Source organism: Lytechinus pictus, chromosome 3 (genome assembly GCF_037042905.1).
Source record: "Lytechinus pictus isolate F3 Inbred chromosome 3, Lp3.0, whole genome shotgun sequence".
NCBI classification, from domain to species: domain Eukaryota; kingdom Metazoa; phylum Echinodermata; class Echinoidea; order Temnopleuroida; family Toxopneustidae; genus Lytechinus; species Lytechinus pictus.
In genome coordinates, this window is record NC_087247.1 from 2,318,176 (window position 1) to 2,334,772 (window position 16,597).

General features: G+C 36.9%; 1 protein-coding gene across 2 annotated transcripts; it reads right to left on the reverse strand.

The window, feature by feature from the left end:
- On the reverse strand, positions 1 to 15,447 carry LOC129257987 (serine/arginine-rich splicing factor 7-like). Of its 2 annotated transcripts, XM_054896440.2 has the most exons (5): positions 15,305 to 15,447; positions 9,141 to 9,363; positions 7,495 to 7,719; positions 4,818 to 4,901; positions 1 to 3,427 (listed from the first exon to the last, which is right to left on the reverse strand). In XM_054896440.2, exons 2-5 carry the CDS (start codon positions 9,353 to 9,355, stop codon positions 3,412 to 3,414), a joined length of 540 nt encoding a protein of 179 aa, XP_054752415.2. In that variant the 5' UTR covers positions 9,356 to 9,363; positions 15,305 to 15,447; the 3' UTR covers positions 1 to 3,411. The 2 variants fall into 2 exon arrangements, with proteins under 2 accessions (XP_054752415.2, XP_054752416.2); XM_054896441.2 differs by lacking the exons at positions 1 to 3,427; positions 4,818 to 4,901 and adding an exon at positions 5,380 to 5,987 and having other exon boundaries at positions 15,305 to 15,412.
- Between the last annotated feature and the right edge of the window lie 1,150 nt (positions 15,448 to 16,597).

A 16,597-nucleotide genomic window follows, 5' to 3' on the forward strand; every position in this document is an offset into this window, starting at 1 on the left:
TAAGAAACAGACTATTTATTTAATACTAACACACAATCAAAAGAACAAAAAAGTCGGTCAGTACAATGAAAGAAGTAAAATCACCAAGGAATGGAATAGTTTCGATACATGTTAATGATCCTTCATTAAAAAGAACATACAGAATGCTATACAATCATATATGTGCATGTTCACCATAGAGGTATGTTTAAAATTGATCGTACAATTAACCGTAACGCACATATCTATTGGAGTGTTGCAAGAAACATTTAATCCAGTGCAAGCCAATTTTGGGTCCCCTAAATCAATAACTTGTTTTGGAATTAGCTGCAAATTTACAATTATAATTGCTGGTCTGCTTCTTGTTAAAAACAGAAAAATTCCATTTTGCTCTTGTTAAATATCAATCATAAATTTGCATCGGAAATAAAAATGCAATTGATTGCAAATACTTTCTTGCAACACCCCCAATGACACAATATCTTTGGTAAACCAGGTCCAAAATTTACCATCAACTATGAATATTTACCTCTTTATTGTATATAGAGCCCTGGGTCCCTTAACAAATAGGTTAGCAATTAATCGCTAAAATGAAAGAACAATTCTGATTGGTTCCTAGTCAGTCTACTGAGCAAACTGTGCATGTTATGTCTTGATTGGCCAGCTCATTTAGTGAGTAATCGCTGACCTGTGTTAAGGGGCCCAAATCTCCCATCTCCCAATAACAAAAAATGAAAAAAATATTAACACAAATCTACTATTGATTGCAAATAACTGATCGTGCCTCTTCAAGTCTCAAGGATACAATAAAACAAGTAAATCTACAATGTCATGTGCTCACCTCCCCAACTTATCCTAAACACCTGTGAATGCCTTTGCAACATTGCAGTTACAAATTTCTTTAAAGCATCCTCTGGCACAAGAGTATGGGTGTTGGGTGAGCTTAAACTGCAGAACATAGTAATTATCAACATCATAATATCCCTGAATATCTGTTACTTTGACATTTTTATATTCAGCAGTAATTGTCACTTAAAATTAATGCTTGCTGTTTCTGAAGTTAATTTTAAGAGAAAAAGTGTACAGTACCATTGTATATCACTGTATATAAACACGTATATTATCATTTTTTAATGATATATCATGAGATATTGAACTATTGTGTTGATGTCATAGTGTCAGTATATTTTGATGGAGTCACATGCACATGAATGTAGCGCTTTTCACTGATATCCAGTAACAAGCAAGAAAATGTGCATCACCACAACATATATGTACAATACAACTTCGATTTACTGGAAAATAGCATTTACATACAAAGTCCTTGTTTTCAGAATAGAACAATTGAAAGAAAACTTATAAATGGGATCAAGATAATAAGATTTAAGAATATCGGAGAGCCGAACTAAGTGCATTATGGAGAAATTAAGAGAAGGAAGAATTAGCAGCTATCAATGGAATAAATACAATTGTCAATAGTAACAAACTGTGTGCAAAACAAAATAAGGAAAAAAAAAACAACAGACATGTACAAGCATCATCTCTCAGTCAAATGAAATTTCTGCTAGGTGCAAACATTGATATATCAAATTTGAAATGAATTTACTAGTTTAACTTGTAAACAAAGATTGTAGCTCCTCTCACAACTCACATGAGACAGAAGTTCATTTCCCAGTAATTTCATCATGTAATAGTATTTAATGGGGAAACAATGAAATCATAATATTGTATCACAAAAAATACGTTAACAGAAATATGGCACAATATAAATGCTGTGGATCATCACCATCATCATATGGTACACACTTTATATTATGAGCACATAGTATAATCAGTTCACTTTAAATCTTGGTACATGTAGATGGTGAACTAATAATAATCTCAGTGATTGTTGAATAAAATAATGTTTTGGAACTTATTAAATTTAAGTTTTAAATGTCTTGACGCATATGGCACACAGCATAACAACATTGTAGGCATTTGATTCTTAAATATAAGCATTGAAACATACTCTTTTTTATTTTGCAAAATGTAAACAAATTTGATGATGAAAAATACACAGGGCATACTACATCCTGTTGGATTTGTTCAAGAAAATGTCAGTTTGATAAAAAAAGAAAAAAAGAAGTGCATCACTATAAACAAGTTGCGAATATGGGTCATTCCATCGGGTTGGGCCCATATTTGTGATATAGCAGAACTAAAAAGCTGTTTCTAATTCAAACTAGGCTAAGTAAAAAAAAAATGGGTGTCTCACTAAGGTTTACTAATCAAACATCATGATGTATTGCAATTACAGACTAGTCTATTGCTAATGTGGTATATGAATGTGATGTCCATGTAACATGGTAATAAAATTAATTTGCACTATAACAAATCTGGAAAACATTTTCAAGACCAAACATGAATTACAATGGTACGAGACCTTCCTCACACTGACGCATCAAAACTTAGCACCATCTGAATTGATCTTCACTGTGAAACAATTTGTTAATTTACCACGTTACATGGACATCTTGTAATTTTTTGTTCCAACCTGATGGAATTATCCAAATTTTGTACAAAGTATTACTAAAGGTCTAAAGGAATCACTGTAAAGTCAATGTTCAATGAAAAGCAAGAAACATTCCATTAATAAAAAAGGGGGCATAATCCTCAATCTTTTTTTCATGGTCGAATTCAAGTTTTATACACTGTAATGATTATAGGGATGATGTTTTTTGCTTGCATCCTCATGCAAATATCTTTTTCTCAAGTAAAAAAAAAAACACATACAAATGAAAGGAATTTGCCCAATCTTGTCTTTAACATGGTAGTTTCGCTACATTTTGCATGACATGTTGAGAAATCATGTCTGAGTACATAGCAGGTGTCAAAGAAAACCACAACATAGAATTTTACATATCTTACCCCCAAAAGTATGGGCGCTTTTGTCACTTCACAATGATGACCATTAAAAGATGCTTTAGCCAACGATGCAAATAAAAATCCTTTTGAAGGATTTTCTGTATTTTCTAGGACACTTTGATATAACTTTAGGTGGTTTGGTGGATACTGGTAATAAATAGCTTTTCATTGTTGTATAGCGCACTTAAACCTATATAGCTTGAACTATTTTATATTGCATAGCCCTGGAGAGGGGGTGAATAAAAAAGTGGTAAGTGATGAATACTTGAAAAATGTTGACTTTTTTGTTTAATGGGGACAATTGCAACTATATAATTTTTTTTTTTACAGCTGATGCAGGCTAAAGATGTAATATTTTGCAGCCCTGAACTTGACTTCACTGTATTGAAGACATATCATATGACCTTACACAGATTTACTGTACTATATAAAGATACAAACTCCTTGCATTTCATATTTTACGTATGTAATACCAGATTTCTGCCAGACTGCCAGGGGGTGGTCCAGGTAAACTCAAAAGACTTCTTATGATCTTGAACGACTGCAATGAAACAAAACAATGAAAACTGATTAGATAATATTTGTTTCTCTCAAAACTTAATGAAGCAAACCTTTATTCCCAATGCTTAGCTAGCAGTTACTTGCGGGGAAAGCTGTGACCATTTTGATTTCTCTAAATTTCAATTAATGTTGTTTCTCAGGCCATGAATCAAATAAACAAAAATAGGCTTGATAATGCTTGTTTCTCTCAAAAATGTATACGTATGTATGAAGCAAAATTTTTAAACATAAACGTATGTATTAGGCAAAATTTTTAAAGGGGGTCACTATCTTTATTTCCAATGCTTTAGATGACAGGTGCTTGTGGGAAAGCTGTAACCACTTTTATTTCTCTTATTAAAGCTGGTCTAAACACCTTGGTTAAGGGTCAGTAATGTGAATGCATAATAGTCCTTGAATACATTTTTTTAAACCCATTATAATTTCAATATGGCATTTTTCTGGCCATTAGGATTTAAATTCAAATCTGGCACCCTCTCTCTCAGTAACGTTTATGTTTTTATTCAAAATAGCGATATGAGCACTTACATTACACATTTATTAATTGGATATCAGAAAGCTACTGACAAATATCATATTCTGAAATTTGCAGCCTATTCCATGCATAGGAAGGTGTTTTACACAGACAATGCAAAATTACACATATATTTATAAATTTATCCAATAAAACACATTTTAAGTACATATATTTCACACCCGCTAATAATGATATGGAATAATAACACGCACTTTTGTGGGGATTTACCAAAACTAGAGACTTTAATTTTGATTAGTGTTTTATCCCAGGCCAACTCACTCGAAACCGAGACATCAGGGGAGTGTTTCATGAAAGATTTGTCGGACGTATTGTCCGACAACTCCTGTTTTATCTGACAGTTAACATAGTAACAGTGCCTCTCAGCCAATCAATATCAATGAAAGTTGTCATATCTGACAATTTGGGGGGCAAAAATATCGATGAAATGCTCCCTGGGCCTCAAGACACACAAGACTGCTCACTACATGTATTTGGCATTTGATGTATATGTATGTGTGCCTAATCCTGGCGAGCCACTGCCATGGGCTAAGCTATGGGTTGGGTACCAGGTAGCAGGGGTGTATTCTGAGACTCATTTTTTTAAATCTCAGATGAAATTAAAATTTTTATCTCTGTTAAAATCAGCAAGATAAATACCCTTAAAATGACTTTGAATTGGTATTCTGAGAACAATTTAATCTTCATTTTATCTCTGTAAGACACGCCTATTTAGGAAGCAATATTAATGAGAAAAGCTGTTTTATAGCGCTTGTTCAACCGATGAAAATCTCTTTCCGCCAGTAAGTATGGCAAAGGAGAGAGACTACATCACAGACAGGCCACAAATACCTACCTCCTGCTGCGACTGCGAGTCCTGTATCTGGGAGGGCTTCTGGAAACACGACGAGGACTACGAGATCGAGAACGAGAAACGGATCTGAAGTGAGAAAGACACAAGCAGAGCAACAAACTTTGAGAAGTGCAAATTAGTAATCCAGTAGCTTGAAATTCATTATTTTGAGATAAAAATTTGTAATCTTTCATGTGGTACTTTTAGTTTCTACAAACAAGCACCATGCACAGATAAAGAAAATCTTGCTTAACTTCAGAGTTTAATGATGAATTTAGACGTGTTTAAAAGAGTTAAGTTATATACGTAAGAATATTAAGACATGCACATGTGCGCAATGTACATGTACATTTCATGCTACCTTGCCAATTAATATTGTTGATCAATTACAAATGAGTTTCTTGCAATATCCCATATATACTATAAAAAAATGATTGACAACACATATTTACACTGTATACTGATTTTTTTTTTTTTGGGGGGGGCAGTAAGCTACAGATATGAGAAAAACATTTTTAAAGAATTTCCAATATCCTGTTCATAGTCTACACCAGTATACTACTACCTGTATTGAACAAAGCTGCAAGAGAGAAGATGACAGTGATGTAAATGTTGACATGAGGAAAAAGAAGAACCATCATTGTGCAGGGAAGACATGGAAAACGGATTGCTGGCGCGCTGAGGGGGACTCGTTTTGTAGCCTCCGTGAAGCAACCGAAGGCTGACAATCAGATACCAGTCTGCCATGTTGCTTTACCAGTATTTTACCTTATGGCCTACTTAAAGCAGGCCATCAATCAAGAATGTCCGTATGAAGGAAGCAACGGATTTGGCCCAGCTAGGCTGACATTGTTGGATTTCATACCAAGGGTAGATCTGGCTATGATGTATGATGCCAGCTGACCCATGTAATTATTTGATAACTAGGATTTTGCAGATTTCATGTCTAATAATAGGTGAGATGAAGATCGTGATGAGTAGTGTTGACAGAAGCAATAAAGCTGGTCGCTGAACATGGCCAAACTGGTGTGGCTGCTCACACCTAAGCTGTACTCATCGCAGAGAGCTGGTGGATGCAAGAAGGGCGCACGGTGCGACATCGCTGCTTTGCACATGAAGGGTTATGACGGCAGAAGCATTGCGGGTTGTCATGAGGACCGTACTAGTTGGGTCCTGAAAGGGGTAAGGATGAACAATGATTTTAGGTGGTTTACACATGCTTAACCTAAAATTAATTTCCAGAATTCCATCCTTCATTTTGTCGAACAGGCACTTAATAAAATCTTGACAAATGACCACTTTAATAGGCTAATTATGTAGGTCTAAGAAACTTGTTGTTTAATCTGATATATAAATTTGCCGAGATTGTCAAATATCAAATGAGGTTCATAGCCACATGGATGGCTTATGTAATTTGCTTAGACCAATTGGGCCTTGGAACACGAAGCTCTGCAAATGACCCTCCAATCAATTGTACGCTTGATAACCCATTAAAATAACACATGAAAATCAATCGTACGATCAAACGATAAGATCTGAGATATGAGGCCCAGAACAGGACCCCAGGGGGGCCAGTCAAATATGTTGCTGTACACATGCCTGACCAAAGAAATGCGTTTAAAGGGGTGTTTTTCCAGTTTTGATTGCGGGCTGCGCGTGCACTCGATAAGGGTATCAAAAACACTGACTTTTACGAAAAAAAAGTGGTTTTGAAAGACTGGTCAATTGTCAATCGTGGGGTCAAACGTATTTAGGATATTTTTTTTCAAAGCTTTTTATTTTAAAGACTAGTCAAAACTTCAGGGTATGTTTTTCCCCAATCTTTTTCATTGGGGTCATATTCTGGCGACAACTTGTTTAGGGGCCAAAATGTGTAAATAAAACCCCTAAAAACTTGTTTAGGGGGTTATTTTGCACGCAGAGAAAGACTCATTTATGGGGTGTTGCAAGAAACTTGCAATCAATTGCAAGTCAATTGTTGGTCCCTAAATCAATCATATGTCTTGCAGTTAATTGCAAATTAGTGATTGCTAATTTGCTCCTTGAAACAAGATGTTTAATCTGATTTGCTACAGCTAACGTTGATCTTTCAGTTGTAAAATTGCAACAGAATTGATCGCAAATATATACCCCCTTAGTGGGCGTTTGGAAATAATTTGGTCACGCATGTGTACAGCAATACACTGGACTGTCAAATCTGTAAAAATTGAATATAATTCAAACAATAAAAAGAAAAGGAATAGTGAGTGAGGGACATAATTTACTATCTTGTTTGAATGTCCGCGAGTTGTGCATATAATTGTTTTGTGAAAAATAAGCGAAACTTTAAAATGTCATAACTTTCTTATTTTACATCTGATTTTGGAAAAATATTTTCAGCATTGTGCTTGTTTGATTTCTCTCTGCTGATTCAATTCAACACTTTTCTTGGGTGTACTTGACCTTTAAAAAGAAAAGGTGTACTCGTATAACTATTGAGCATGGCTGCACATGGCAGTACTTTCTCAAGACCATTCCTGCTTCATCTTTGAAAGGTTCGCATGATTGATCTCACCTTGAGAAGCGTCTACCACTCCTGTAACCTGTGAGTTGTAAAAAGGCAATACTGCTCTTTGAAAAACTAGATAAGATTATACGTACAATATTGAAAAAAAGTTCAAATGATTATAGTTGATCTCACCTTGAGTAGCGTCTACTACCCCTGTAACCACCTGGAGATCTTCCTCTCTTCTCACGGCAGTCTCTTGCAAAGTGACCCCTCTGTCCACACTCATAGCATCGTTCATTATCAATGTTCCGACGTCCACCATAACCACCGCCACCACCACCATAACCTCGACCACGATCTCGAGACCTTTTTTCCCCCGAGGAGGCCTCCACCCGAAGCTTTGCTCCACAAATAAATCTGCAGACAAAATTTTTAAAATGATAATCACATGATCTGTACTCTGACACTATTGCTCTATTGGAAAATTAGATTACTTGCTCACAGTATGTGAACTATCATCACCCCACTAGTACCTTGGTAATAAACTGATTTGTGCAAAAGCTGGAAACATGAGTAGAAATGGAGAGAGTCTGAAAGAAGTCAGACAATGAATGAGAAAGTTGGATACTAGGAGATCATCACGACTAAATTCTCCAATTGGCAACGTGTTGCTTTAAAACTGGTAGGGACAACTTGAACATTTATATCCATCTATAGTCTTCTTCTAGACTGTAAGCACAGACTCAAATTTGACACTTTGACAAATAGTACCAGCAAAGGTTGAAGACTAGACCCCACACCCATTGTGTAACGTATGTTAAATAATAGAGCTCTAGTTCCCACCATCATGATTCAAGGTTCCATGAAATTTGCTCCAGTGACAATTGCTCCGATGGAAAATATGCACGTGAAGCCAAAGATAAAATCTAACCTCCAAAACTAAATAAACCCTGATCATTACTTTTACATTATTCTGAACCGAAAACTCTTACAATCGTATCTCTATGCCATCTGAGATATTAGGACCGGAGCAAATGTTGTGTCACCCGATTCATGCCACGATTATGGTCTTGAGCATAAAGTAATTATAATGACTTGAGGTCAGTCGAGGCAATCCTTAAAAGTAAAAGACAAAAAGTGGACATTGCATTTTTTACGATCGGTAACGAAAGGCCAATCGTAACAATGTGACAGTGGGAACGAGGTGTAAGCAGCATAGAATAAAAAAGTGTATTCTGTGATAAAAAAGTGTATTTTCTCCAAAAAAGTGTATTTCATAATAAAATGCGTGGCGCATTCGCTCATCGCGGCGCTCAAGCTGCATGCAAGCTAAAATGCGCACTGCTCTTGCAGATGAAAAAAACCAAATTACCTGAAATTACATTGATCTAATAACCATATTTGTGTCAGTTTTATTTTATTTTTTTCTCTCAATAAATTTTGCAATTGCAGTACATGAAATCTAGTCTCACTACCTCAGACTCTGCATTATGCTCTGCAGAGAAAACCAAAGGTCTGTGTTTGCAGACCCTAGGCACTTTTTTAGGGAGCAATAAACGTCCTATAAGAAAAACACATGAGTAAGGGGATTTTCAAAAATTTTAGAATTGCCTTTTCTTTACTATTGGAGCATATGTAGGTGTCTTACCTCCCCTACATCAAAATGACATTGCATGTATGCAGACAACTGAAATCCCCACAATTATTTCCATTTTTTGCAACTTAAGTATAAAACATAAATAGTTTTCTTTTTGTTCAATGTTTCAATCAAATATATCTGCTTCTCTGATGTTTTCCCTTCTTTTCAAACAACTTCAATTAGATTTCCTACAACTTACCTGTTATTTAGATTGTAAATAGCATCATCGGCATCGCGTTGGTCTTCGAAAAAAACAAAGGCAAAGCCTGGTGGATTCCTGGCGACCCAGACATTCTTGACAGGCCCATATTTCATGAATTCATCCTCAAGATCCGAGCGACTGGCCCCTGATGGCAAGTTTCCCACATACACTTTGCAATCATCAGGGGATTTTCCTCTGCCGTACCTCGACATGGTTTACTCTGTAATAACAGAAATATGAATGAATGAATGAAAAATTTGCATTTTTTTGTTGACTAAACCCATGAGGCTTGTTACAACCAATGGCAGCAACGCATAATGTCGCAGATTGCGACATTATGCCAAGAGCGTTCAACGTATAATGTCACAGGCAACGCATGTCGCAGCGGTATTCGCTTCAGGACTCCAGTTAAAATATTTTTTCACTGATTAATTTGTGCAAGCTTTGGTCATCTGAACATTTTTAAGAGCGTGTTTGGTGGGGCAGGTGCGAATGCAGGGGAGGGGCACTCACACTATTGCGAGGTTAGTATATTCTATACGAACCTCGCACAACCATCGTGTTTTTGTAGTGGATTTTAGAGTTGTCGTTAACATCGCTTCATAACGTGAATGATGTTAGCTGAAACCCATTCCGCTACTCACCATGGCTTTTTATGGTATAAAGCGTTCCATTTTTCAATTTTTAACATATTTTTTAATTTAAAAGGACACAAAAAAGAGCAAAATCGCTTACCTCCGCCTGGAAAGTGGCTTCGCACGTCTCTTCCACGGAAATAAAAAGAAGGATTCATTGTATGCGCAATTCCAATAATTGTTTGATAAAATAGAGACCCCAATAAATGCAATTACTTAAAAAACATACCTTTTTATTATTTTTGCTGACGATAATACTTTTTGGAAAATATTCAAAACGATGACAAATTAAACAAAAAATATAGAAAATTCTATGTACCTTGAACAAAGCCCTTAAGTGCTACCCGTTCGTTTGTCAATTAACGTTCCACCAAAGTCTTTACAGTAAAAAGATTGAACACTTTGCCGACTTTGCGTAACGCTTTGCATCGATTTACGTGTAAGATAATTTTTGTGTCTAGTCTTTCCCTTGTAGTGTCTTTGATATGAAGATAAATCGCGCGCCCTCTTTTGCTCATTAGACGAAAAATTTGAGAGCTAGAAAGGTGGCTTTCGTATTTTGTCAACGAGAAGAAAAATCAACGCTTAAATGACGCATTTTGTGGGATATTCATCAAATTATGAGGAATTGACTTCACATCGTTTGGTAAGTTTCGTAGGAGGACTTCATTCTGTAACTAAGTCCTCGTATTCATTTTTCGGAAAATAACGTTATTTGTTGAATGCGCCGTGCCTTCAATTATTCTGTAGTCGGCGGCAGAGATGTAGCCATGGGTGGGGGAGGGGGTCAGTATCAAATTCATTGTCAGGAGAAGGGGTATCCCAGGGAGCTCACCGTGCATTTACTCATACTCACGCATGGGTCCATGACTCACGTAACCCAGGCCAGGGAGCCCAGGGGCTTACCGTGTATTTGACCATACTCATGGGACTAGGGTGATTTATGGTCTAAATATTTCTCCAAATGAATTGTGAAAACAGAAAGTATACAATTACCACGATTAAATGGATGAAGGTCTAACGAGTGGCAGTTTCCTGACATCTGGGCACAGACTGGAACCTCAAAAAACGAAAAGTTCTCTCCTTCTACCCCAGACCCAGTCTCGATCGGCCATTTTGTTACGATTTTTAACAAAAATAGCCGATCGAGACGGGGTAGAAGGAGAGAACTTTTTTTTTTTTTTTCCGTCCTGTGAGTATGGTCAAATACACGGTAAGCCCCTGGCAGCCGCCCTGAGCTCCCTGACCCTGGCCTGGGTTAATACTCACCAGTAGAGGCGCACGGCCAATATGGGAGACTCTCTCCAATAGGGGAGACAATCTCCTACATTGGAGACTTGCTTTGCAAAAGGACAAAAGAAACAACACCAACAAAAGCATGATTTTTTCCACCCAAAATTTTGTCTCACTGAGGTCAGAAGCCCATTTGTTTTGTGTGTGATTGACAACAAAAATCCTTATCAAAACAAAAGTAGACGGTGAATATTTAAAGTAGACAGTGAAAAGGGGTAATTTTTCATGAGGAATCTGCTTATCACACTTTTATTTGCCGCCAAGGTAATCCTTTTGCAGCAAATGTAAACAAAGGAAATTGGACTCCAAAACTGGAGAATGTCTCTGAAATTGGATAGGCCTACCTAAATTCTTTACAAAAGTCTCTGTACAAAAGTCTCTGATATCGGAGATAATCTCCCACATTGGAGACAGTCTCCAATATTGGCTGTGCGCCTCGGCCTCTACTGCTCACGGGACTATCTAGGGCTGCGTTTATGCGACCTCAAGCCAGAATCATGATTTGAATCATGATTTGAATCATGATTCAAAACACAAACATGAATCACAATATCACAGAATCAGCGTTTAGACGACCTTCATTCCAATGCTGTTTCTCCTCAGATTCGGGCCAATCCAGTGCGAATCACTAGTGCGCAGTTTGACAGAGGAAGTTTTTCGCACGTGTTTCGGCTCTCGAAAAATCTTTTGCTTCCAGAATTCAGTTTATACCTCATTTTCAAATTTGTTTACTTCTATCATATAGGGTCCATATGCTTCTATTCATCTTATTAGTTTATCCAAAATGGTGTTCGGAAGTGAATTTCAGCGTAGATCCAATTTAATATTGATACTGTATACTCATCAACAACTGAGATCATTGTCTGTCCAGTTAATTCATTTACTAGAACTTGAAGTTGAAGACATGACCAAAAAATGAAAAGTAGTGGACGATGCGATGACCATCACAGAACTTGAACATGTCAAGAAATGCATACGTAGTACATAATCATGTACATACAATGAGCATATAGAGCGCCTTGAGCTTGGCAAGAGTCAAACCGAAAGTAGCCCGACACAACAGTGAGGTCATAGAATCATGATTGTAATCACGATATCGTTTATTCGAACATTTTCGTACGTGATTCTGCAGAAACGTCTTTCCAAACGCCCCTTTTTTCGTGTTTCATGTTTGTGATTCTAATCATGATTATATTCAATTTCGACTAAACGCAATCGTGATTCTGCAGAATCATGATTTGAATCATGATTCAGATCATGATTCTAGGGTAAAAAAGTGGCGGATAAACGCACCCTAGGGTAGATTGTGGTCACAATAAATGAATAACTTGGAAAGAAAAATGTGAAAACAGAAATTATGCACTTAATTTGCGGGCCGGAGCTCCCTGGGTAGTGGGTTAGAGAAGGGGGTGGACTTCAGTGGAACAACCAACATAACAAATTAACAGAGACCGAAGCTTTGGTCTAGGTCGGGGTCACTCATGGGATCAATGCATCTCGCGTGCGAAGGATTCATATGCACATGGTGCACGCGAATTTTTCACACCCTTTTTACTAAAATAACTATGCCATTCCTTTTAAAATAATGTTTCTAATTGTGCTATGACACTTACCGAACCATATGGATCGTTTCTTGTCTTCTCTTTGGTGTGTTTTTAAGAAAAAAAAAGCATTTTCTCGTGATCTTCACGTAGATACCGCAGGGTCATCGTGGTTGTAAACTTTTGCTTAAAGAGGGCGCGCGATATTATTCGCAAGATGTTTGTTTACGGTTCTGCAGCTTGTACTGCTAGCTGCATTTTAGACGCTCAGCATTATTTTCCTCTTTCTGTTTTTTTTTTTGCTGTCAAGCGGTATTTTTCTATTGTAGCGCCATCAGCGATGATGAAATGTAAAGAGTCGCCTTGAAATGAAGAAAAATTATGTCACATTAATTCGTTAGTTTGTTTCCTATTTTTTTGCACTTTTTTCTTCTTCCTCATCTATGATCAAAGGTGAATACCTTTTTTTGATATCTGTTCTAAAAGCTGGACATTTTAAATATTTTGTTCAAGTAAATAAATCAACAGGATAGTAATCAAAATGCGATAGAGCTGCCCGAGCTGAAAATTCTGATACAAGGACTTGAAAATAAAACATTCTGAGCACTTTTTATAACCATGATGAGGAGACCTACATGTATATATGTATATATGTATATATATATATATATATATATATATATGTATATGAAATAAGCTAACATGAAAAAAAGACGTTTTGGGGACTGTTAAATAAGAATTCATGAGTGGGATAGGTAACTATCTATTCTTGTTCGTTTTCTATTATTATTTGTGTGTTGTGTTTATTTTTCTTGAAGCACCAAAAGGTGGACATGTCCGCTAAGATATATTAACAAAGTCACCATTATTATCACAAGCTAACGGATCAAAATGCGAGCGTGAAACGTGAGCTTCTTTTTTTCTTAATTCAGTCTTAACGATACTTTTTCATCATATTTTAAAGGTGAATCTCGTGATTCAAAATGATAAATGCTTGTCGCATGGGCAGAAATAGCGGGACCAATAGTTATTTTCAATATTCCGAACTGCATTCTGGACGTTGTATAAGCGCCTTTGTATAACAATTAAAAGGGTAGGCCTATTTACCTTACAAATTATGCGAGCGCTGAACTTTTGGACATTTAAACCTCAACAAATGGACATTTTTAAAATATGAACAACATCATAAATGTCACTTACAAAAATGATGCCAGCGCGAAGCTCGCGCTTAGAGTTTTTGATATTGATGACAGGACTGTATCTAAATGAAAAATAATGCGAGGGCATTTGCGCTTAAGATTTGAATTTGGGATTTGAAAAGTCCGACAGATTATACCTATACTTTTAAAAGAGGAATGACCTCCAGAATTCAAGCGCGAAGCGCCAGTAGATTTATGTTGAAGTTTAGACCTAGAACAGGGACGTTGAACCTTTATAATCATGAAAAAGATGGTATTTTTATAAATAAAACATGGGAGTCTAATTTTGTTTTAGTGTTAATATTCAGATCTTCAAACTTGACATTTTCCTATCCCCTTCATCATCCCCTCTCCTTCTCCCTTTCCCCATTTTCGTTCTCCCTTCTTTTCTTCTCTCCCTTTCCCTTCCCTTTTTCGCTTTTCCTTTCCCTTCTTTTATTTCCTTTCTCCCTCCCCTACTCTTTTCTCGCTCTTTCCATTTTTCTTTCCCTCTCCTTTCCCCTCTTCCTTTCTTTTGTTTACTTTTTATTTTATGGTCTCCTTTACCTTTCCCCCTCCCCTGATCTGTCTTTCATTGTCTCTCCTTTCCTTTCCCGCCCCCTCCATTCCCTTTCTCGCTTTTTCCTTTCTCTTCTTTTCTTTCCTTTCTCCCTCCCCTACTCTTTTCTCGCTCTTTCCCTCTCCCTTCCCCTCTTCCTTTCTTTTGTTTTCTTTCTATTTTATGGTCTCCTTTTCCCTCTCTCTCCTTTACCTTTCCCCCTCCCCTGATCTGTCTTTCATTGTCTCTCCTTTCCTTTCCCGCCCCCTCCATTCCCTTTCTCGCTTTTTCCTTTCCCTTCTTTTCTTTCTTTCTCCCTCCCCTACGACTTGAATCGAGAATGTTCGATAGGAAAATTTCGCATTTCGATTGTTGTTTGCGTAATTTCCACCGCAGTATGAGGATGACCAAGGACGGATCGAACGAAGTATCCTGGTTGAGATTTGGAGGTAAGCGATAAAAACACCTTAATAAATAATTTATAGGGCCTAATTGTTTTTTCAAATATACTTAAATCATACGATCAAGCATAGTGGACAAATATTGAAAGGCTTGGCGTAGTTTAGTCCCTCAGCCTCACATTCGTGTGATGAATGAAAACGTCAAAATGCACTATGAAATCACATGTGTTGTGCGAGGTTAGTATACTAACCTCGCATGTTGTGTGAGTGGGTCGGGGTAAGCAAGCGCGAACCGCAAGGAGCAAGCCTGGCCTGGCTGCGCGACTCCATCCACCTCGAGCGAAGTTCGTGCAGGCTCCACTGGCGTAGTGTAGCGGTAGTGAATTAAGTGGAGTGGAGCCTGCACGAACTTCGCTGGAGGTAGATAAAGCCCAGTCAGATAAAGCCAATCAAAAGACATCGAAAACACTCTCAATTAACTGTTGATCTCCAATGAAATTAATCTCCTTAATTGAGAACTGTACTTTGATGTCAAATAATAACATATAACTTACATTATCCTGCTCCAACAGCGACTTTTAACTCCAAATTTCTAGATTTTGATCGCGTATTCGCTTGTCTTGAGTCAGAGGTACTAGTCAGAGCTCCGGCCTTGATGGAGTGAGCCCTCTTATGTTAAAAACAAAATCACCACGGAGCTCAGTAAGCTAAGGTTGTCCCATTTTGTCACCTCTATGATGATGACCCCGGGGAATTCACGGTCGGGGGGGGAGGCTGGGTACTCCCCCCTTCCTCAATATAAGAATAAAAAAGGACCATAAATAGAATTTTAAAAAAGACGAAAGCAAAACAATTACTTTCCGAATCATATCTCAAGGATTTCATTTTAAAAAGGTCAACATTTTTCCCCTTTGCTTTCTCACTCCGCTCTCTCACAATTTTGCCCCATATGGCATGTTCTTTCTCATTATGTTTAAGTTGTTGCTTTTTGTACATGTGGGTGGAAGAGAACTTTGGGAAAAGGTAGAGCCTAACCACATAATTGCAAATAAGGACAATTCCATCCTAAAATGATTTAAATAAAAAGAGAAAATCCAGCACCAAGCATAACACTATCAGTGAAAATTTCATCAAAATCGGATGTGAAATAAGAAAGTTATGGCATTTTAAAGTTAAGATAAATTTCAGAAAACAGTTGTATGCACATCCTGGTCTGTATGCAAATGAATGGACTGATGACATCACGGGGACATCACCCACTCACTATTTCTTTTGTAGTTTATTATATGAACTATTTTAATTTCCTCCTCATGGTAGTATGAAAGAAGTTTTATTTTCCGACCTGAATATGTGGAATTGCCGTTGTTTTAACATTTTATGGTTCGGTCAAGTTGGTGCTTATTTTCAAATTTGAAAAACTTGAAATATTCTATAATTGAAGAGTTTAGTTGCAAGAGGGCTTAGGTCCACTTTGGACCATTCTGAGAAAAACCATGTTTTTTATTCTCACTTACTGCAATATTCTGAGATTACAGACTTTTTGTATGATAAAATGGACCGAAAACATGTTACTGGTGGTATTTTCTTGGACTTACGCAAAGCTTTTGATGTTATTCCTCACAATTTTATACTTGCAAAACTTAAGTACTATGGTATTACTGGCAATGAATACAACTGGATGGAATCGTATTTAACAGACAGAAGGCAATTTGTAATGATTAACAGTTGTCGCAGTGAATTTTTGAAGATAAAATCAGGTGTCCCACAAGGATCTATACTGGGTCCATTGATATTTTGTATTTTTATTAATGACATGTGTAATTTGAAATTGCATGTACATTCTAAAA

Coding starts and splice junctions, on each gene's coding strand:
- LOC129257987 (XM_054896440.2), bottom strand. CDS start 9,355: ATGTCGAGGTACGGCAGAGGAAAATCCCCTGATGATTGCAAAGTGTAT. Junction 7,720..9,140: donor ATTTACAATCTAAATAACAG/GTAAGTTGTAGG, acceptor TTTTGTCTGCAG/ATTTATTTGTGGAGCAAAGC. Junction 4,902..7,494: donor GGTAGTAGACGCTACTCAAG/GTGAGATCAACT, acceptor TTCTCACTTCAG/ATCCGTTTCTCGTTCTCGAT.